This window comes from Rana temporaria, chromosome 1, assembly GCF_905171775.1.
Source record: "Rana temporaria chromosome 1, aRanTem1.1, whole genome shotgun sequence".
Classification (NCBI taxonomy): Eukaryota; Metazoa; Chordata; class Amphibia; order Anura; family Ranidae; genus Rana; species Rana temporaria.
The window spans coordinates 460807288-460829974 of record NC_053489.1 but is presented as its reverse complement, the minus strand read 5'-3'; the positions used below and the strand labels follow the sequence as shown (position 1 = coordinate 460829974).

The window sequence follows — 22687 nt, the reverse complement described above, 5'->3', positions numbered from 1 at the left end:
ATCGTGTGTACGCAGCCTAAGATGTTCATTAGCAAACTTCAGACGGGCCTGTACATGTGCTTTCTTGAGCAAGGTGACCTTGCGGGCACCACAGGATTGGTATATACATGTTTTAGGGTGAACCTCCGCTTTAATAGTGAAAAACGCAGTGACATATAATCAAATACAGGTAAATTGGTGCATTTTAATAAAACCTATTTTTGAAATCCTAGTACGGAAAGCAGGGCTTTTTTTCAGGGGGAACTCAGTTCCACCACCTCTGGCTCAGACCCTTTGGTGCCTGCTCAACCACAATCACTTGTAAACACAGAAGTCTGGTTTCTGTGTTTACAAGTGACAGATCTGCACTCTGTGTGTAACCCCCTGAACTCTGCACTCTGTATGTAATGCAATCCTGGTATTTAAAGCGGGAGTTCACACATTAATCTATTTTTTTAAACAATCCCCTTAGCTTCATGCTCGTTTTGTCTAGGGGAATCGGCTAGTTGTTTTAAAATATGAGCTGTACTTACCGTTTTCGAGATGCATCTTCTCCGTCGGCTTCCGGGTATGGGTCTTCGGGAGCGGGTGTTCCTTCTTGATTGAAAGTCTTCCGAGAGGCTTCCGACGGTCGCATCCATCGCGTCACTAGTAGCCGAAAGAAGCCGAACGTCGGTGCGGCTCTATACTGCGCCTGCGCACCGACGTTCGGCTTCTTTCGTAAAATTGTGACGCGATGGAAGCCTCTCGGAAGACTGTCAATCAAAATAGGAACGCCCAGTCCCGCAGCCCATACCCGGAAGCGACGGAGAGGATGCATCTCGTAAACCGTAAGTACAGCTCATATTTTAAAACAACTAACCGATTCCCCTAGACAAAACGAGCATGAAGCTAAGGGGAAAAAGTATATTGTACGGGTGAACCTCCGCTTTAATGCCCCTTTAAGACCCTTCTACTGTTTTTGAAATCTGAACGGGGTCGTGGTTGAGTTCCTGCACCTATTTTCTGAGAAAAAAGGCTCTGACGGAAAGTAAAGAAAAATGCTGGTGATATCCAAAATGTGTGTGTAAATAGCAATGCGATTAAGTAAAAATAGATGAATTAAATTGCTTGAGCAGCTGCGATATAAAACGCAGTTCCAAGTTATTATTAAGGTGCACTATTTTATTATATTTTTTTATTTTTTGGATCACTTGGAACTGCGTTTTTATCGCAGCTGCTCAAGCAATTTATTTAATCTATTTCCACTTAATCGCATTGCTATGTACACACACATTTTGGATATCACCAGCATTTTTCTTTACTTTCCGTACTAGGATTTCAAAATTAGGTTTTATTAAAATGCACCAATTTACCTGTATTTGATTATATGTCACTGCGTTTTTCACTATTAAGTACAGGCGCCTGTAACACTATTTACCACACCAGCACTGCACTTTAAAAGCTAGCGCCATTCCTACTTCCATCCTCTCTCAAATCATTATCTCACCTAGGTGAAATAAATCAGGTAGGGGCAGCTTCTTAAATTAATTAATTAAGGGCATAAAAACTCTATACTCACTCACAGGCAATATTTGGTCCTATTGCGCAGATTCTTTTTTCACTTTCAACCAGCTAATCAGGACAGCCTCCCTGTTACTTCTGGTGTGCGTGACACAATCTTGAATGTTCTATTTGACGCACCAAGCATTTTTAATGCGTAGTATATCATGATATGTGTTAAGCGCATTTTTGTACAAATAAAAAAACTGCGTGTATTAATACACACACATATAAGAGTATGGTTATGTCTTCCATATTTTTATTTCCATAGGGGTGACGGCACTTCAGGAAATGTCTTGCTAATAACTTTTCATAAGTTTTTGCTTTGCATTTATACTATTCAATATTTCCTAGAAAACTCTATTCATACAGATGTAACAGGTAACTGTAATGTTAACATGTTTGGAAGACACTGGGCATATTAGCAGTAAGCTTAGAATTAAGGCATAATGCCTTATGTGGCCACTAGATGGCACATGTACACTAACATAAGCTGGAGGATAAAAAGCAACATCTAAAGTTTCTTCACTGCTGTGACATAATAATCTATAACCTGGATCTAATTACATATATGTTTTAAATGATACATTTACAAACTGAACTTCAATATTTTTCATTGAATGTACAGTAAAAAAAACAGCTTTATAAACATGCAAGACAGATGCCTAAAGCAGTGATGTTGGAAAGTACAGCTAAACGCCTAAATTATAATTTCATATCAAGACATTTTTGGCAACATGCAATCTTTTTTATAAATACCCTTGCATCATTAATGTAATTTAACACAGCCTTTGGGTCTAAACAAGCTGGTTATAAATTGTTGCAGGCCTTGCTTTGGCTATAATATTTTAATATAAAGGGGAAATATTAGTTTGCATTCGAGACATAGCCTGGTTTCATACCGTTTTGGTGGAATCTTCCTTTAGATAAGAAAGTCAAAGTAAAGAAAAAGGAACAAGAAAAAAAAGAAAAGAGAGAGAGACACACATGAGAAAATGCATATGTTCCTCACCCAAATACAGGAAACATATCTTCAGAAAGACAGATATTTAGGAATGTCTCCCAAATGGATATATTTTCAACAGTTTAGGTCTTTAGTCTCGGCATCAGCTACTATGTTTCCAAATAGTCATCAAAATGTGTTTAATGAGAAATATATAGTACGGACCAAAAGTTTGGACACGCCTTCTCATTCAAAGAGTTTTCTTTATTTTCATGACTATGAAAATTGTAGATTCACACTGAAGGCATCAAAACTATGAATTAACACACGTGGAATTATACATAACAAAAAAGTGTGAAACAACTGAAAATATATTTCATATTCTAGGTTCTTCAAAGTAGCCACCTTTTGCTTTGATTACTGCTTGGCACACTCTTGGCATTCTCTTGATGAGCTTCAAGAGGTAGTCACCTGGCGCAGCACCCCATCACTCTCCTTCTTGGTCAAATAGCCCTTACACAGCCTGGAGGTGTGTTTGGGGTCATTGTCCTGTTGAAAAATAAATGATGGTCCAACTAAACGCAAACCGGATGGAATAGCATGCCGCTGCAAGATGCTGTGGTAGCCATGCTGGTTCAGTATGCCTTCAATTTTGATTAAATCCCCAACAGTGTCACCAGCAAAGCACCCCCACACCATCACACCTCCTCCTCCATGCTTCACAGTGGGAACCAGGCATGTAGAGTTCATCCGTTCACCTTTTCTGCGTCGCACAAAGACACGGGGGTTGGAACCAAAGATCTCAAGTTTGGACTCATCAGACCAAAGCACAGATTTCCACTGATCTAATGTCCATTCCTTGTGTTCTTTAGCCCAAACAAGTCTCTTCTGCTTGTTGCCTTTCTTTAGCAGTGGTTTCCTAGCAGATATTCTACCATGAAGGCTTGATTCACACAGTCTCCTCTTACCAGTTCTAGAGATGTGTCTGCTGCAAAAGGTGGCTACTTTGAAGAACCTAGAATATGAAATATATTTTCAGTTGTTTCACACTTTTTTGTTATGTATAATTCCACATGTGTTAATTCATAGTTTTGATGCCTTCAGTGTGAATCTACAATTTTCATAGTCATGAAAATAAAGAAAACTCTTTGAATGAGAAGGTGTGTCCAAACTTTTGGTCTGTACTGTATATATATATATATATATATATATATATATATATATATATATATATATATATATATATATATATATATATATAGATAACACAGGGCTCTACAAAATCCTGGCGCCGGGGAAGCTTAGGCCTGCAGAAGGCCGCAAAGCCGCAGCCTCAATTACCGGCCGGCGCTGGCCCGCCACAATCGCGCCGTGCGATCGCCGGTAATTGAGGCCGCGACTTTGCGCCCTTCTGCAGGCCTAAGCTTTGTTCTGTGATCTGGCGCCATCTTGTGGTGGCCGTTGGCATTACAAGTAGTTACATTACAAGTAGCAAAACAGTAGTTCTAATGTGTTTTTCATCTCCTTCCCTCTAATTAGAACCTCCAAACATTAAATATATTTTTTATTCTAACACCCTAGAGAATAAAATGACGGTCATTGCAATAATTTCTGTCACACCGTATTTGTGCAGCGGTCTTACAAGCGCACTTTTTTTGGGAAAAAATACACTTTTGCCCAATGTTTTTTTATATTGTGAAAGATAATGTTACGCCGAGTAAATTGATACCCAACATGTCACGCTTCAAAATTGCATGTGCTCGTGGAATGGCGACAAACTTTCACCCTATAAAATCTCCATAGGCGACATTTAAAAAATTCTACAGGTTGCATGTTTTGAGTTATAGAGGAGGTCTAGGGATAGAATTATTGCTCTCGCTCTACCAATCGCGGCGATACCTCACATGTGTGGTTTAAAAACCATTTACATATGCGGGCGCTACTCACGAATGCGTTCGCTTTTGCGCACGAGCTTGGCGTGACGGATTGCGTTTTTTGGCTCCTAACTTTTTTAGCTGGCTCCTAGATTCCAAGCAAATTTGTCAAACCCTGAGATAACAAACCAAATATATGTTTAGCCATATTCAACCTTGGGAGATATTCACTAGTAAAAGGCAAAAACCTTCAGTCACATAACATTCAGCATGCTCTGCATGTGATCTGAGCAATGTAAAAATCAATCCAAATAAAAATCTATTTTTCAGTTAAGAAATGCAGCCAAAAAAAAATCACACATAACTCATGCTCAACCTGCTAGCAGTCCTGCTTACAGTGCTGTATAATTAATGTGCTTTCATGCTTTGCTCCCAGTGCAAGCCTATGGGTTGTTCACTTTGCAAGGAGCTTAGTGAATAGGGCTCTGCTGACGTCAATTATCCTATTGTCTGCAAGCATGGGTTTGGGTATTCTTTGCAAAGTGAATTTCCACCACATTTTTACAGAGCTAAAGTAAAAGTGACAATCCCCCTGCAAAGTGAACAACCTACGCTTCTTTAAATTTATCCCCATGAGTCAAGTGTGAGGGACCTAAAAGAATAAAATAAGATCTCATCTATGCAGAGAGTGCGCCTCATCAATTGCTGATCAGAGAGGCTTGAAATACTAAAGTGAAACCCAGGACTCCAATTAGTGGAGGAATCTCTCTCTATTAGTTATGCATATGTTGTATATGTTAACACTGCAATTTTTTATACAGTACAGCAAGTATGAAAAATGTGGGGGTTTCCTATAAAATGATTTTGAAGTGCATCTACACCTAAGAAAAAGGTGCAAATAATGGAGCTTGGCATTCGGTGGCTGCATTAATTTTCTTGATTTCTTTGCTGGGCTTTTTTCCTTTATTTTCACCTGCTGATCCTGCAAATCACAGGTGTCAAACACAAGGGCCGCAGGCCGAATCCGGCCCTCCATGCTATTTCATGTGGCCCTCACACCTCTCCTGCAGCTGCATAAGAGCTCCAGCCCTCCTCTGATCTTCCTCCAGACCCTTACTTTCTGCTTTCAAGCAATGCATCCAGCTTCCTAGCAGCAGCATAAGGAAAGGGGGTGCACTGTGATTTAAGGGAGAGTAGGGGACTCAACTTCTCATGGTGGAGTGGCTCTTGACATCTATAGTAAGGGGGGGGGGGATGCGCTGGACATCTTACAGATACAACTGTCCCTTTTGAGGACAATCATAATGCTGATGTGGCCCGCGATGAAATTGAGTTTGACACCCCTTCTGTAAAAAAATACAAATTTCATTCCTAGGAGTACAGTACTCACTGTAGTGTAGAGTATCTGTGAAAGCAGTGTTGCCACCCTATGCTGCTCTCCTGATCTGGACTTCATACCCCTCCGCCTCTCCTTATTTACCAAAAATATAGGGGAAAGTGTTTGGTTGTTTATAGAAAATTACTGGAGAAGCTGATAAAAAAAGTTGAGATTGCAGTTTATTTCACAGAAGTTAATGACACTGGATGACTAGTTGGTACAACAGGTATTTTTCCATAAATGCAGAAAATGTATTTGGCATGAAAAAATAAATAAAAATGCAGCCTCCACAGCTACATATTGGTAAGCTGCAATATTACATTTTTATCCAGGTGCTTTACAAGCCGGTAACTGTTTGTAAACAAACCAAAACCAGAATTGGCAAACTCCACGTCATTTCCCGTTTCATACACTATAGAGACAGGGGACAGAAGTTCCTCCATCTCTATGGTGTTCTGTCCTGACTGCCGGTTTCAGTCCCAGGCTCCCTGGTGGAACAGCCCGGGAAGGCAGTGGGAAGGGATATGGGACAAGGCTGCATGCCCGCTCGGATCACTTTTACATTATAGTGAATCTCCAACTGTAAAAAAAATAACATAGTGAAAATAAATTGCTAAAAATAAAAGTCCATATCAAAATGAAATGTAAATAATGAAATAGTCCAAATCCAATATGTGTCTTGAGGAAAACAACACTGAATTTCTGCAGCGGTCTGCAGACTGATATTACCCCACTACAGAGTCAGATTCTCCTGTTATAAACACTTCTACTGGGAACATTAAGTTCACCCCTATTGGTACCAATAAGTCAGGCTGACTCCTGGCCCATCAGGGATGTCAGTCTTCTGGTACAAGACTATGACCTGTACAGGGTACACGGGCACAGCCACTGGCCACCTCATCCTCCACTCTACCTAACACTGTGCTGGGTAGGGAGGAGGAGGTGGCCAACGGCTGTGCCCGACCCGTGCACCCTGCACAGATCGTAGAGTCTTTTCATTTCAGTCTGGCAAGAGTGCATATTATACAATAGTGATGACACACGTGGTGACTACATTTATGGAGTAGCAGGACCTCCGCACAATTTCAGTGGTGTTTTCCTCAAGACACATATTGGATTTGGACAATTTCATTATTTCCCTTTGCCAGATTTCATTTTAATATGAACTTTTATGTTTAGCAATTTATTTTTCACTATGCTAGCGCGGCAACATATATGATTTATATGTTCAATGACTTTGTTTTACTATTGGTTGCCAGCAGCTGTGTTTATTATCACTAGTCACACCAGCACGTTTTCACTTTCTGTTTTTAATTTTTAATGTGTTTGCACTGGAAATACACTAGAGTTTCATGTAATACTTTCTAGCATGATACTTGTTCTGTTTTATAATATTTAACCAGCAGGTGGTGCCATTACAACATAATAAAAACAACATATTAGTACTGTTCAAAGCTTAGGCAAGTTTATGAGGCTTGCACTTGAGATCATTCACCGGGGCTTTTGACCTGAATTGCTTCAAGCTTTTGCATTTTCACTAATTTGTATGGAAACAACATCAGTACAGATGCAAACAAAATGCACATGTTCACAGACGTATAAGCCTTTTTTTATTATTATAACAGTGTCAGGTTTTTACATATTTTACTAACATACATTGCAAATACATTATTTTGTTATTTTCTATGTGTTCATAGAGTAGGTGACACTAAGGGGCCTTTTTATAGAGAAGTGCAGATACCACTATCCACTCTCTGATCACAATGTGGTCATACAATTTAGGCTTGGTTCACACTATAGTGACCTGAAAGTCGTGCGACTTCGGTGTGAATTTTAAGCATTTCTTAGGAATGCCTGTAATGTCAGATCCAAATCACATCAATTAAGATGAGGATCTGACTTGGAGGCAACTTCTATTAAAGTCTATGGGCACAAGTCGTATAGAAGTCGCCTTGAAGTATTACAGGAACCTTTTCTAAAGTCGGAGCGACTTCAGTAGTACTAATTAAGGCAGTTCTCATTGACTAAAATGGGATTTCACATGTCACGCAACTTGGGGTCTCACTAGTGGTAAAACGTTGCTAGTTTTAGCGGCGCTCTACCATCGTTTTATTGGTGCTATTATGCGTTAGCAGGATGCTTTTAACCCCCGCTAGCTGCCAAATTAAGGGTTAAATGTGCAGCGCTGCTGCCGAATCGCTTTGCAGGTGCTTCGGCAGCGGTGCCCATTCATTTCAATGGGCAGGAGCTGTGTATACACCATCCCTCCACTGCCCCAAAGATGCTACTTGCAGGACTTTTTTTAACGTCTTGCCAGCGCAGCGCCCCAGTAAGAAAGCTCAGGCTGCAGGGGAGGTGTTTTTCAGGTGCTTTACATGCGCTATTTTTAGCCCAAAAGCGCCTGAAAAACGTCTCAGTGTGAAAGGGGTCTAAACTGCATACATTTTCTGCGCTTGTGTGGATTCTTTTACACCCATCTGGTTTCATCCCTCAGTCTAAAAACATACTGGGAGCTTCTACTTACACGTTATGCATGCATGGATTTCAAGGCATAAAATAAAACAAATATAATCAAATACAAATGAAACAACAAAAGCACTAATTGTTTCAGAAAAGAATAACTCCAGCCAGAAAGTAAAATCAGTCAGCAAATTACTAATGCTATCCAGTAAATACTCATTGGTTAAAATTGGAGAAAGGAAAATTTGTTTAAAATTCAGCTCTGTCCTATGACCTCCACCTCTGGAGCCAACTCCAACAAAGTTAAAGTTATCTCAGAAGTACACCACCATTGGCAATTTCTCTTCCTTTGGCAAATTCCACAGATAGACTAAGTTTATTAAATATTCCACACTGGGTTTTTAACCTAATAATCTCCATGTAGGTCTTTATGTTGGTGCATACTGCAGTATGAATCGTGTACTGAACTTAAAGTGATATTACAGGTTATGTTATACTTACCTGCTCTGTTAAATGGTTTTGCACAGAGCAGCCCCAATCCTCCTCTTTTCGGGTCCCCTGCCGGCACTCCTGGCCTCTCCCTTCTGCCTAGTACTGCATAAAAAGCAGCTTTCTATGGGGGCACCCAAGCAGGCTCACTCCTGAACCACTGCTTTGTGTGTCCATTCATTCCCACTCTCTCCTCATTGGCTCACTGGCTGTTATTGACAGTAGTGTGAGCCAATGGCTATCGCTGCTGTCTCAGCCAATGAGAAGGAAGAGACCCGGGAGAGCCGAGAGTCACGTGTACATTGCTGGATCAAAAATGGGGCTCAGGTATGTTTTAGGGATGGCTCTGCTGCACATGCATTAAGGTAAAATGCTTTGAGCCTTTTTAACCACTTTAATTGTGTTGTGTTATGTTATACTTGCTTCTCAGCAACAGATGCATGATCTGGCCCTCAATGTTGGCTTGATGCAACAATTAATAGTACATTTTTTCAAATCCTCAAATCTGCAACACTTTATAAAGGCACAGTATTCCCATTTGCTCTAAAAAGACTGAATGGAGGAAAGGAGAGCAAACTACTGTGGGTATGATGTGCAGCAACATCCCAAACCTTCCTGTTGTTGCCAATTTTTAAGCTGTTTTGTAGGTAGTAAACCTTTACCACTGCACTGTTGTAAGAGTTGAAATTAAATTTTAAAGCAATGAATATTTTGTATTGCTGTATCCCAAAAATATTAAACACAAGAGACTGCTCCAAATATGGCTCATCCAATAAAACTCTAATAATAGCTTTTAGCTGAAGCCAAAACGCTGCTTCAAAACATGCAGTCACCGCACACAATTTATTGATTTGAACTGAATACTAACTTTGCCACTGTTGTTCCCTGTAAGAGGAAGGAAGAAATGTAGAAAATGGTAAGACAGGAATCTAAAAATGCAACTGCGCAGAATGTTTTAAAATGCTCCAATGATACTAGAATTCACATCGATATAATAAAAAATTAGGTCATTCAGTAAGTGTTCACTCTGGAATAAATTGTAGGTTTTCTCAGTTTTACCTTCTATGGAAATAGTTTAAATCCACTGGCATAGGAAAATTAAATACCCAGAAAAACCACTCCATTCCTCAGGAGTGTGGTGTAGACAGTTTTTATTAAACACAAGCTGTAAATTGCAAAGGGAAATAGAGACTAGGTACTGCCAGTAGCTAATATCATATGTTATACCGAATTGGAAGCAAAGGTCTTCCTGAGCCAGGAAAATAAGATTACAATTGGCTTTCAGATATTGGTGTCCAGCCGTGAAGCGGAGACCATGCTGTTCACATCAACAGGCTTACTTACATTTACTTGGCCTCTTTTCACTACAGAGGAAAAGACATGCTTATAAATGAATTTAGTGCTCCCTATGAATGGGTGAATTGTGTACTATTTGACACATTTAATACAGAAAGTTAAAATCCATAGCCATAGACCAGAGCACTGAGTTCATATGTTGTCCCTGTGCTTGCATGTATTTCCTCCAAATACTCTGATTGACTGCCACACTCCAAAGAAAAGTTGGTAGGTTAAAGCCAATGTCAGGGACTGGACTTGAACCTGTAACTGCTGCTGATTTTAGCAATGACTATTCTCAATGAAATGGCTCTTGTAAATATGCCTTATCAATATTTTAAAAGGAGGATTCTTTCTTTAAAGAATAGCTAAACTCACAATTTTTTTTTTTACATCTTGTAGCTTACTTAGATATAGTGTTTGCACTAGTTTTCATTTTAAAGGCTAAGAACAGTTTTAGCAAGAACAGAAAAAACCCTGTCACTTCCTGTGAGCTGAATTGAAAGCACAAACAATCAATCTGTTCTTTTTTTTTTCTGTAAACTACTAATCTTCCTATCACCAAGGATATGCCAATCAGAGCCCATCAGCAATGCCTGCAAATGCCAGGGCCACCAGTGCCATCTATCAGTGCCACCCATCAGTGCCGCTTATCAGTGCCGCCTATCAGTACCACCCATAAGTGCCACCCATAAGTACCCATTAGTGCAGCCTTTCAGAGCCCATCAGTGTAGCCTATCAGTGCCCACCAGTGCCACCTATCAATGCCCATCAGTGATACAAATCAGTGACACTTTTCAGTGCCAACCTCATTGGTGCCACCTCATTGGTGACCATCAATGCAGCCTCATCAGTGAAGGAGAAAACTTACTTATTTACAAAATTTTATAACAGAAACAAATACAACTTTTTTTATTTGTTTAGCAAAAAATAAAAACCGCAGAGGTGATAAAATACCACCAAAAGAAAGCTCTATTTGTGAGAATAAAATGATAATTTTGTTTGGGTACAGTGTAGCATGACCGCGCAATTGTCATTTATAAAGTGACAGTGCTGAAAGTGGCTTGGACAGGAAAGGGGGAAAGTGCCCGGTATTGAAGTGGTTAATGCAACGCACATGCTTTACCACAGAGCATTGATGAGAACCTAGCCTTTTAATGATCTTTTAATGACTCATTCAATTCATTAAAATCCATTGTTGTTTAACCACAAGCTACATAAAGTAGAACTTTCTGTTTTCCTTGCCAAGTACCACACATGATATCAATAAACTGTCTCAGAAGACTGAGTGTAACAATTAATAAATCCTCTTGTCACATTTGCAGTTTTCACACCTCTTCTGATTTCAGGCATTTGCCAAATGCATGAACTCCAATTACAAATACAGATTAGGCCATATAAACTGGTTGCTATATTGTGAAACCAGAACTACACTGCATCTGAACACTACAAACCAAAAAGTCTAGTTCATCAATTGTTTAATATTCAAAGCAAACTCACCCATCCATCCATATTTCTATGCTTTTTTTTATATGAGAAAAACACCCCCAGCATTTCTGGCTGTAACCATATTGAGTAAGGTCAGAATATTAATGTAGCATTTACTTCTTGGAATCCATCTGCTCTTAACTGAGCATTCAGACAGGAGGGTGTGCTTAGACTTCTCTCCTTATGTTGTCTCCATGGGATGAATTGCAAGAGCCTGCGGTCATTTACCTCCCCAGCACTGCCACGGCCATCCATTCAGTGGCTCCCCCTGCAGCTCGTAGCAGTCCCTTCAGCCTAGCTGATACACACCATCCTTGGAACTTGCAAGTGGCGAGACACATCTTGGACCCTTCCCCATTGTGGATAAGAAGGTACCACTAAGGCCTCATGCACACGGGACGCCAGTGCAAACTCTGCTAAACACACGTTTTTAAAGGCTAAAACCAGCATTTAAAAACGCCAGTTTTGCAGTGAATTTCGCGACGTTTTACCGCATTTGCATTTATAAGCGTTTGGTTAAGAAACATCATAAGACCCTCCCTAAGCTCAAAAAACAGTATTATTTAACCATTTCAGCCATTTTGTGAGACCAGAGTGAGTAGCAGCTGAGAGAGCAGCAGTGTACTTGTATTTAGCGTGTCACTTGCCACATCACCTGCCACAAGCTGCGGATTGTCCACTTGCCACGTCATCTGCCACAAGTTGTGAATTGTCTACTTGCCACGTCACCTGCCACAAGTTATGGATTGTCCACTGGCCACGTCACCTGGCCATGTCACCTGCCAGGTCACCTGGCCACGTCACCTGCCACAAGTTGTGGATTGTCCACTTGCCATGTCACCTGGCCACATCACCTGGCCATATCACCTAGCCACAAGTTGTGGATTGTCCACTGGCCACGTCAACTGCCACAAGTTGTGGATTGTCCACTGGCCACGTCAACTGCCACAAGTTGTGGATTGTCCACTTGCCATGTCACCTGGCCACATCATCTGGCCATATCACCTAGCCACAAGTTGTGGATTGTCCACTGGCCACGTCAACTGCCACAAGTTGTGGATTGTTCACTTGCCACATCACCTGGCCACGATACTTGCTGTCCAACTGCCTCTAAACACGCGTTTACCAGCGTCTCGTGTGCATGGGGCCTTAACCTTGGAGGCTGTTTCAACATCTGACACATGATTGCATGGCCTTTTAATGTTTAAATCCAATAAACAACCATTTCTTGTTCATCAACACTGGTACTTCCATGTTTTTTGTTAGATAACACAAACTACATAGCTACACCTAGATCCAAGCGCTTATGGGTTTTTTTTGCAGAAAAGTGTACACTAGTGTACCCTTCCTATAAACAAAGCTGCTGCTTGGGATAGACTGTAGTCTCCACCTAGAGTTATGAATTTTAAAAAGTTTAGGAGGGCTAGGGAGGAATTATGCAACCGATAATCAGCAGCACAGTGATGAGGTTAGCAGAATTTTCCCTTGCTGTACGAACTGAAAAGTATTACATTTGCAACATTCTGAAATGAAAACAAGTCTCATTTGCTGCTTATTATGGTTCAGCTTTGTATTCAGACAAAAAAAAAAAATGAAAAATGTATACACATTATTCAAAAAGTGCTAAAACTTTGCTGACAGTCCAATTTATCACTACTGTAACCAATTCACGTGCACCCATATATAACACAATTCTCTGCTATTTTTCTTGCCTTACAGAGAACTGTATTCTGAACCAGGGAACACATTGGCTGGATTTTCACAGCATCATATTACGAGCCACTAAAATAAAAATGGCAACGGTTTAGTGAATTTAGAGAACTGGGAACCCAGTCATACAACACGTGTGTCAGGATAAAAATCAAAGACTGAATGCTAAATTTTCAATATCTGACCTGAGTTTATATGTAATAAGTATACAATTACAAAAAATAAATTAGGAGGTATGTAGTGTACTGGCCATAACATGTGTACATTTTTACATTTACTTTGACAACTATCAGAAGTTGTGGGAAAATAAGGGCTCTTGCATACAGCATTATAAGTGAACAGGCATAACGGCTAGAGATTGGACCAAGACATGTCGGAGTTCTTCAATTGTTGTACAACAGCTTAAATTGTCATATGTTAATCTGGAAGCTTGGGTGTACAATGTCTGCATTTTTATGAGTGGGCTGAAAGATAACAAACTGTTAATCAGTTTCCTCCTACTCTTCCTATTAATAGGGCAAAAGGCATAGCTGTCAGTCTATCACTTGGTTTCCATTTTTAATGTGATGCACACAGTCTGAATAGATATCTTGGACCAAAAGTATATCTCCAGCAACAGATAAATTGTTGTCATCATTTGGAGTGAATAAACAGCATTTCCACATTAAAGAACAAAACAAAAAAGGGGTCATTAGAGCATTTGAAATCACTCTGTAGAGCAACATAAAACTGTACACAATTCCACTACATCAAGTCTGCTTAAAAGAAAAACAAGTCTCATGCACAAATGACAAAGCGTGCCAAATCTACCTACCCATTTTGAGGTTTATCACCCAGGTTTTCCTTTAGTCCTCTTCTCTGCACATCAGCCCCATCTTGTGCAGCCTCATTAGCATACTGGTTGACAGCTGAATTGTAGCTGGCAGGCTGCCGTGGGACATTAACTGCAGCTTTAGTTGCACTCAAAGCAGGTGATTGGCCATCTGTGGCAGATTTATAATTGGCATGCACTCCGGATGTGGTGGGGGGAGGTGGATTGACTGCAGACAGCAGGGATAAAGCAGAGGGCTGGGTTGCAGATGCTGGGGAAAAGGCAGAGGATGGTGATGGGATTGAAGCAGGCTTAGAAGAGGATGGGGCCCCAAATGGTCTAGGCGCTTTGTTGTAGATCAGATTGGCTGAAGTGGTGACTTTGGGTGCAGCGGGTATAGTGGGAGTTGCAATAGGCACAGGCTTTATTATTTCTTTAGGTGCTTCCTATGTGTAAAAACAAAAACAAAAAACACACACCAACCACATGCAAAAAACTCAGCACAGCATATTCTTAAATGCACAGATGTCTTGAATTTTAATGCACCATCTGATGATAACTAATTCAAATGAGTCAATAGCCCCAGAGAAAACTCTAATCTTTCACAGCCCCAGTTCCTAATTGAAACAAAAATAAATGTGATAAAATATTGTGATAAGAATATAATGTTATTATAAATCCAACTGTAGTAAGGCTAGCCATACACGCTTAGATTTTTCTCATTCAACCAAATCAATAGACTTACCCCACCATTGCTAAACCGCATGGATAGAGAATCTACAACACAGGCTTCAGTATTTAGACTGCAAAACCCATAGCTATCTGAATACCTATGCAATGACTACATCTGATTGGATACAGTCACTGTTTAGCTGATCATTTTCCATCTGGCCCCTTTGATTTTAAAAGCCAACTTTTGTCAAGCTGGATGGGCTGACAATATCACTCACAGCTTTCAGCTGATTCAGCAGTTATAGACTAGAATATCGAGCGTGTATAGCCGGCTTTAAGCAGATGGTGCACTGAGATCTACCACATCTATGCAATCAAACACATTTATTGTAACATGTGGAAAGCCAAGAATCCTGAAAGTAACTGTCTATTACTGGCAATGTTAAAGCTGAAGTTTGCTTATCAGTTTTATTGCATAGTTACAGTGGGGAGGATTTCCGAAAACTGGGGCACTCACAATCTGCTGCAGCTCTGCATGGTAGCCAATCAGCTTCTAAATTCAGCTTGTTCAATTAAGCTTTGACAATAAAACCTGGAAGCTGATTTCTGTGAGCCCAGGTTCACACTGGGTACGATTTGAGATGCGATTTCACATGTCAAATCGCATCTCAAATCGGCGGCATTTGCCGGCAATGGCACTGTCCTAAACGGTGCAACGCCGCATATGCGGCGCTGCACCGATTTCAAAAAGTAGTTCCTGTACTACTTTTTGCAATTTCGGGCCGCAATTTACATTGAACCCTGCACAGATGTCTCTTAAATCGCGGCCGAAATCGCTGCAAAATCGTGGCAAAACCGCAGCCGCGAGATCGCGGTAAAATCGCGATTTGACCGCGATTTTAAATTCGCAGCAGTGTGAACCTAGCCTGAAGATCTGAACCAGATTTTGCATGCTCTAGTTTTAGTAAATCTCCTCCAGTGTCCAGCTTGGACCAATGCATGTATGTATATATCTCATACCTAAGCAATCCCCCTTTAAAAGCTGCAAATGATCTAATCTTAGTTCAATGCAGAGAAGCTGCCCTTCTGCATAGTAGCTACATGGGTTGCTCGCTCAGGACTGCCGCCATTCACAGAACGCCTTGTATTTTTGTTTTTAATGAACACAAGATGTTTTTTGATTGGAAAAGGTAGAGATGACAACTTCACCGCCCCGCACCTCCACCTTGTTCAATCAGAAAATTCTTTGTTTCTATTGAAAATACAAGGAGTCCTTTAAATGGTGGTGTTGCCAAGAAAGTGACCCACCTAAGAATGTTACTATGCAGAAGGGGCTGCCGCTCAGCCCTGGACCCAGAAGACTGCTGATATCACTATACTATATATATATTACTCACTATACTATACTAGCAGCCACTACTATGTTGATTTACAGCTTCCACAGGGACCGCTCTGTAACCAACATAACTATGCAAAAAAATGAATACCTAAACTTCAGCTTTAAAGGATTCCTATGTTTGCATAGACTTGCTGAGCAGAACTATCAGGTTTACTGTTTTAATAATCATTACTGAAACTACCTTCAGGTCCCAGTCACTGGGAAAACGTTCTAGTCTTCAGGGCAACCTGAAGATTCGCATCTGTCCAGCTCTTCATTTGGATCAGAGTTTCTAAACGTCCTCATACTGCTGAGAGCTGACTCCCCCTGATTCGAATGTACCTATCGGTCAACATGGATGCCATCATAGTGGCAATTCAATTTGCAATAGCTTCATTGTGCTTGCTGTTGGATGGAATAGCTTTAGGTGTAATGGTTAGTGTGTAGTCTGGAACCCACAGAAGTAGAATTTAATAAAACCTACATTAATATGTATTTTTTTTTTTACTAGTGTTGTTTCTACTTTTCTAGAGTTTACTTTATTCTGTTAAAAGTCCTCTGCTCCACCCTTAGCAACATCTGTTGTGCAGCAACACACACAAATCAGTCTTTGTTAACAGCTCAGCACGTCTATGCAAGCCATGTCATCCTGAACATTAGCTTTTTAAAATACAATCACAGAAACTGGACTTTAGCCAGACCCTAGATGTACAAACGCTCCATAAGACTACTATGTTTAGCAATAAAAGCAGCTCTGAAAAGAATTGCTTTAACTATTATAAAACATTGACCCCTACAGTTAATAAGGCCAATAAAAAGCAATGATTTATAATTACTCCGATTTCAGCTGACTAAATGTCAGCAAAGCATGTTGTTATTTAAAGAATGAGAATTTTGTCTCAGAGAGAAATAATTTGCACTATAGCAAAAAAAAAACATCTGTTTAGTGATTTCCTTACGGTAATCATGCATGCCAGCATCTGGAATGACCGTATACGAAAAAAATACATTTTACATCTATAATGAAATATCAGCAAACAAAGTACATGCCAAATGGGTATTTTGGGAGAACTTACAACTTGTGCAGGATTTTGATTGGTCTTTGAAGCAGCTGCAGCTCTACAAAAAGAAAAAAAAAGAAAAGGTTACATCGTAAACAAAGCCTCTTTTTTACTACATCAGCCTTAGTTTTCTTTAAGGCTTCATTTCCATGGACATTTTTACAGCCACTTTTTTTTAGCCTTTTTTACAGCTTAAAAACGCCTGTCCATGTTTTTTTTTTTATTATTATTATTTATTTATTTTTGAGCTGGAGCTCAAAAATGCCGCAGTAGCGGTTTTTAGCGTTTTTGAGCGTTTTTTAACGTCTGGCATTTTTACAGCTCTAAGGCTGGAGCTTCAGAACGCACTGGTCCTGGTTTTTTTTTTGCAGCTTAAAAACGGCTCAGCCATCTACAGCTCAAAAACGTCATGGTGGGCATGAGGCCATAGACTAACATGGAGAGCCGTTTTTAAGCTGCAAAAAAAGCTCAAAAAAGTGGCTGTAAAAACGTCCAAAAACTTCCATGGAAATGAAGCCTAAGTTTCATTTACAACAGCGCATTCTGGGAACATGCAATAAATGTGTGTTGCATTTGTGATGCCATTGTATTGGCACACCAACGCAGCCAGCAGAAGCAGGTTTTCACATTAAAAAAAAGAGTAAAAAGAAAAGTGTGGCACTCAATACCCGAAAAGGTGCAGGAGGCACTTTGGATCATTTTTCACAGGTAGGGCTCGAGCTGTCCTATGCATGTTGTATGTAAAAATAAACATTCACGTCATGTGCGCATGTGAATGGGGAGTTAGAGTGCATCTGTGCATAATGGTAATTTAATAGCACAATTTATAGCAACTTTGAGAGGGTTGTTTGTTACCTTTACGTTTGGTGCACTAAAGCCTGCCACACACGGATTGAAATTTCAATAAATTTATGGGCAGGCTGGATGTACTGAAGCCGATCTATCGATCCACTTTAGTACAACCAGCCAGTCAGGTTTTTTCGTATGAACACTGCCAACGGCTATAGCCGACAGCAGTGACAACAGTATTCTGTCAGCAGTGATTATTGTATTCTGTCAGAATACAATTGCATAGCAAAAGAGATTTCCCATAAACACTGTGCTGATGGGGAAATCAAGTGGCTAATTTTCCTTCTACCTGTGGTTGCAAATCTATGGCCAGCCTTACAGACAAAACAGAACAGCCAGCAGAAAAAGCAGAGCAGTGACGGCGAACCTTGTTGAGCCTGAGTGCGGAAATTGCAACAAGTGTACAAAGCGGCATGTCAGAAGTCTTGTGACTGCGTCCAGAGGGGGGGGGGGGGGGTAGATCACACACAGTCCGCTACAGAACAGAAATAAGCCTTTCTAGGAGTCCCCGCCCTTCCCAGCAAGTGCAGTGCCCCCTCCCCTCTCACCTGTGCACCTCGCTCTGAGCCCCCAGTAATCCCCATCCTCCAGGGGCAGCAGTGACACCCAGCACTGCTCAGGAATTGAGAGAGAGATATATAGAGATTGAGAGAGAGGAGGGGGGACAGAGAGAGAGCGAGAGGGAGATACAGGGGGCTGAGAGAGAGGGTAGATGAAAGAGACCCCCTAGCTCTGTCCCATTCTGCAGCCCCTGCTCCCCCCCATCCCAGTCTCTGTCTGCAGGTAGGTCTGTGTATGATCGTGACCGGTACTGTCCATACCAGCCTCTGTGTGCTCTCTGCTCTGTTCCTTCCAGCGGCTCCCTCGCAGGCTGGTCTCCCACCTGTCATGGTCTTCTGGACCCCTTATTAGCCTGTTCTCTTGGCCTCACTGTTTAGCGGAGAGGAAGTTTGAGGAGTCCAGGCTCTGGAGGTCGCCGGGAATGCTTCGCCTGCTGCTCACCTCTACGGTGAAGGAGACGATGAAGCTCTTTTCTCTCTCCCGGGCTCTCAAGCCTATCTGTTCACCTTCCCCACGGAGGCTGCGGAGCTGCCCACTCACTGGTCATGTGAAGGAATCTGCACCTCAACTACGCCATTGTTTGCTGTCGCACTCCTGCCGCCACAAATCTGGAGTATATGTGGACCTCCCCCTACCTTGCTATCACCGGACTGCTCATGTGCCCACAGAGGGGGCTCTGCGTACCAGTTGTGGCATGTGTGCCATAGGTTCACTATTACTGGTCTATAACATAGATAAAAGAGGTTTCTGTTCCAGATAAACTTTTGTGTACTGTAACAATTAGGGTTCATTCACAGTGATGCAGTGTCCTGTATAGCATGGAACTGTGTGCAAGCAGCCCATATAAGTGAACTGTGACGCATCTGCCATACGGTTTTATCCGGATTGGATTTACAGCAGCAGGAGCCATGCATTAGGGTAAAAAAGCTTTAAAATAGCTTGTTTGAACCAAGCTGGTCCAAACAAACGATTTTCTTCACCAATACGTGTGGCCACTGGCAGTGCTGTAAACTTTATGTAGTATCATCTACATATAGTATACAACCTTGCGTTTCACGAGCATTATGCTAACTTCCCGTCTTATTCCCAGGGAAAAAAATAAAATAAAATTAAGAAGCTTTGCATTTTATTAATGAATACAAGGCTTTCTCTGGCTGAGATCATAATGTTATCTGCCCACCTCAGTCAATCAGAGGAAGCATTGTATTCCTTCATAACATACAAAGCTTCTTGTGAATGGCTGGGAAGCACTCAGCCTAACTTGATTTTAATTTTGAGCAGGACAGGAAGTTAAAACACAGCGATGTACAATGCAATTAGCTGAAGCTTCATGCAGTTTATACAGCACTGACAGTGGCCGCATGTGTTAGTGAAGGAAATTTTTTATTAGGACCATCTTCTTCTTAACAAACTAGTTAAAAACGTAAAGTGGGTCTAAAGTCAGAAAGTTTTTATCTTAATGCATTCTATGCATTAAGATAAAAAAAAAACTTCTGCATGCAGCAGCCACCTTAATAGTTACCGGAGCTACATTTTGATCCAGCTATGTTGCACGAGACCCTCGGCTTTCCGGGACTCTCCCTCCTGATTGGCTGAGACACCAGGGTGGTGCCATTGGCTCCCACTGCTGTGAAAGTCAGTAAGCCAATGAGGAGAGAGAGAGGGCGCGCGGCTGAGGCGCGGTTCCATGTCCGAATAGACACACAGAGCAGCAGCTTGGCTTGAGTGCCCCCATAACAAGCTGCTTGCTGTGGGGGCACTTGGCAGGAGGGAGGGGCCAGGAGCTCTAGCGAGGGACCAGAGAAGAGAAGGATCTGGGTAAAAACCACTGCACAGAGCAGGCAAGTATAACATGTTTGTTATTTTTAAACAAAAACATAAAATACTTTAATATCACTTTAACTCAAATTTGCAGTTTGCCTTTAAATCACTGCATCTGTTGAAGATTAGGAGACTGGGGACATCAAGTGCAGAGATCTTCACCCTGAAGCCCCATACACACTTTCAGTTTTCCTGACGGTTTTCTCTTCAGGTTTACCAAAACCATCTAATATGAGGTCAAACCTCAAGAGTTTCAATTTAAATGCAATCAGGCAGGCCCTTGCACTACATGGTTTTGGTAAACCTGATGAGAAAACCGTCAGGAAAACTGATAGTATGTATGGGGCTTGAGAGTTACAAAATACAAAAACCCTTTGAGATTTACTTGTCCAGCGCCTACCAAAAACTCAGAATTTGAGAAAAACCTAGGTTTCAGAATTCAAGTTTTAAAAACATCACTTGACTTGCAGCTGGACATAGAAGTAAAAAATGTAAAGTAGGGCTGTGGAAATTAACTATTAATTCCTCGATTAATCATCAATTTTTTTGATCAATCAAAATTCTTTTGATTGGTACTCACCTCTCCGCTGGCTTCTGGGTCTTCAGGGAGTTCCGTCATAGATCCGGTGATGTCACGGACACTGCGGGGCTTGTCATGTCCATCTGAAGGGCTCCTTTGCTGTGCCTTCATATCTGCATGACGGCGGGACCTTACTATCTGCCACACACAAGGGCTGTTACACTTCCCTCTATCACTTCCCTCTATCAACCTGGGATTCTACATTCTACAGCCATCCACTGGGAGTTGTGATTGTTCCCTTAACGGGACATTTACATGCTGATGGACTGATATTAACCCCTCCTCATCTGGATTCAGCAGTGGTATCATTGTACACATTTTTATACCAGTATCAAACTTAGCTACATGTTTTTATGACTGCTTTTGCTACCATTTGGTATTACTCGCACCATTTTTACAGTTTACGTAGCTACATCGATTTTATCTCCAGTGCAATATTTATTTTGTTACCAACTTGAAGACTATAAAAGTTTAATGCTATTCCCATCGAGCGCTGCCTTTGTGTGTTTTCTGTATCCTGCTATCCATTTTTCCAGTGGTTGGTAGCTGCACTGGGAATCGGCCTGCAAGGAGATCAGCTAAAGGTAGTTGGATATGTATGTGCGTTATAATTAGTCGATTAATCGATTAAAAAAAATTAATTAATCGAACACGAAAATTTTAATCAGTAACAGCCCTAATTTAAAGGGAAACGTTTCTCACCTCTAAGGCCTCGTACACACGATAGGATAGGACCATTGTCTTAGGTTAACCGATGAAGCTGACTGATGGTCCGTCACGCCTACACACCATAGGTTAAATAACCGATTGTGTCAGAACGCGGTGACGTAAAACACAACGACATGCTGAATAAAACGAAGTTCAATGCTTCCAAGCATGCGTCAACTTGACTCTGAGCATGCGCGGGTTTTTAACCGATGCTTTTGCATACTAACGATCGGTTTTGACCTATCGGTTAGGCGTCCATCGGTTACATTTTAAAGCAAGTTCCTATTTTTTTAACCAAAGGTTAAATAACCTATGGGGCCCACACACGATCGGTTTGGACCGATGAAAACGGTCCTTCAGACCGTTGTCCTCTGGCTATCCTATCCTGTGTACGAGGCCTAAGCCATCTAGATTTAAATATGACGTTTCAAATTTCTTGTTGTAATAGTCACAATATTGAAAATGACAGACAAGTCCTTTGATAATAATTTCTGACTTCACATTGGTAGGTTTTTGTGATCAGCTATTGCAAATGGCCATATGCAGAGTTATGTAATTAAAAACGTCATTATTTCTACTGCCATAACACGTAAAAGGGTGGGGCTGTACAGAAAAAACATGCTCCATATGATGTACTGTATTTAATTTAAGCAGCTGACAGAAATGTTTATGCAACAGAATAAATTGGCTGAAGGGAACTTTTCAAAAGATCTTAAAATTAAGTCAAAAATGGCTATACCACAAATAAAGTGAAGAAAATACAATTACTAGTTTGACTTTATCTAGTCCATATTTATGCTTGAGATAAAAAGAGGTTTTTACACAGTCACTTTGAGAAAAAAAACTACGCATCCCTGTAACACCACTTATGACCAGCGGAGAGCCATCTGCTTACAATTCCTGCCTATCCACTGTTTACAGGACATCTGTACACGCTCATTTGCTCACTGAATGCTTTTCTCCCTAAAAGGAAAATGTAATGTGAATGCAAAAGGCAACTTAAAAAATGCTTAGTCAAAGGTCAGAAGCATTCCAAACTGAACCCATA

At 41.0% G+C, this 22687-nt stretch overlaps 1 protein-coding gene across 2 annotated transcripts in view; it reads right to left on the bottom strand.

Moving 5' to 3' along the window:
* Nucleotides 1-22687, bottom strand: part of PDLIM5 (PDZ and LIM domain 5) — a 179845-nt gene that overhangs the window by 13531 nt on the left and 143627 nt on the right. The window contains exons 4-6 of one of the 2 annotated variants that reach the window (XM_040327968.1): nucleotides 17136-17178; nucleotides 14013-14455; nucleotides 2424-2441 (exon numbers count right to left, since the gene is read on the bottom strand). In XM_040327968.1, coding sequence (XP_040183902.1) covers nucleotides 2424-2441; nucleotides 14013-14455; nucleotides 17136-17178 — 504 coding nt within the window. The remainder of the gene's footprint in view (nucleotides 1-2423; nucleotides 2442-14012; nucleotides 14456-17135; nucleotides 17179-22687) is intronic. The other variant, XM_040327977.1, reaches the window with a different exon arrangement.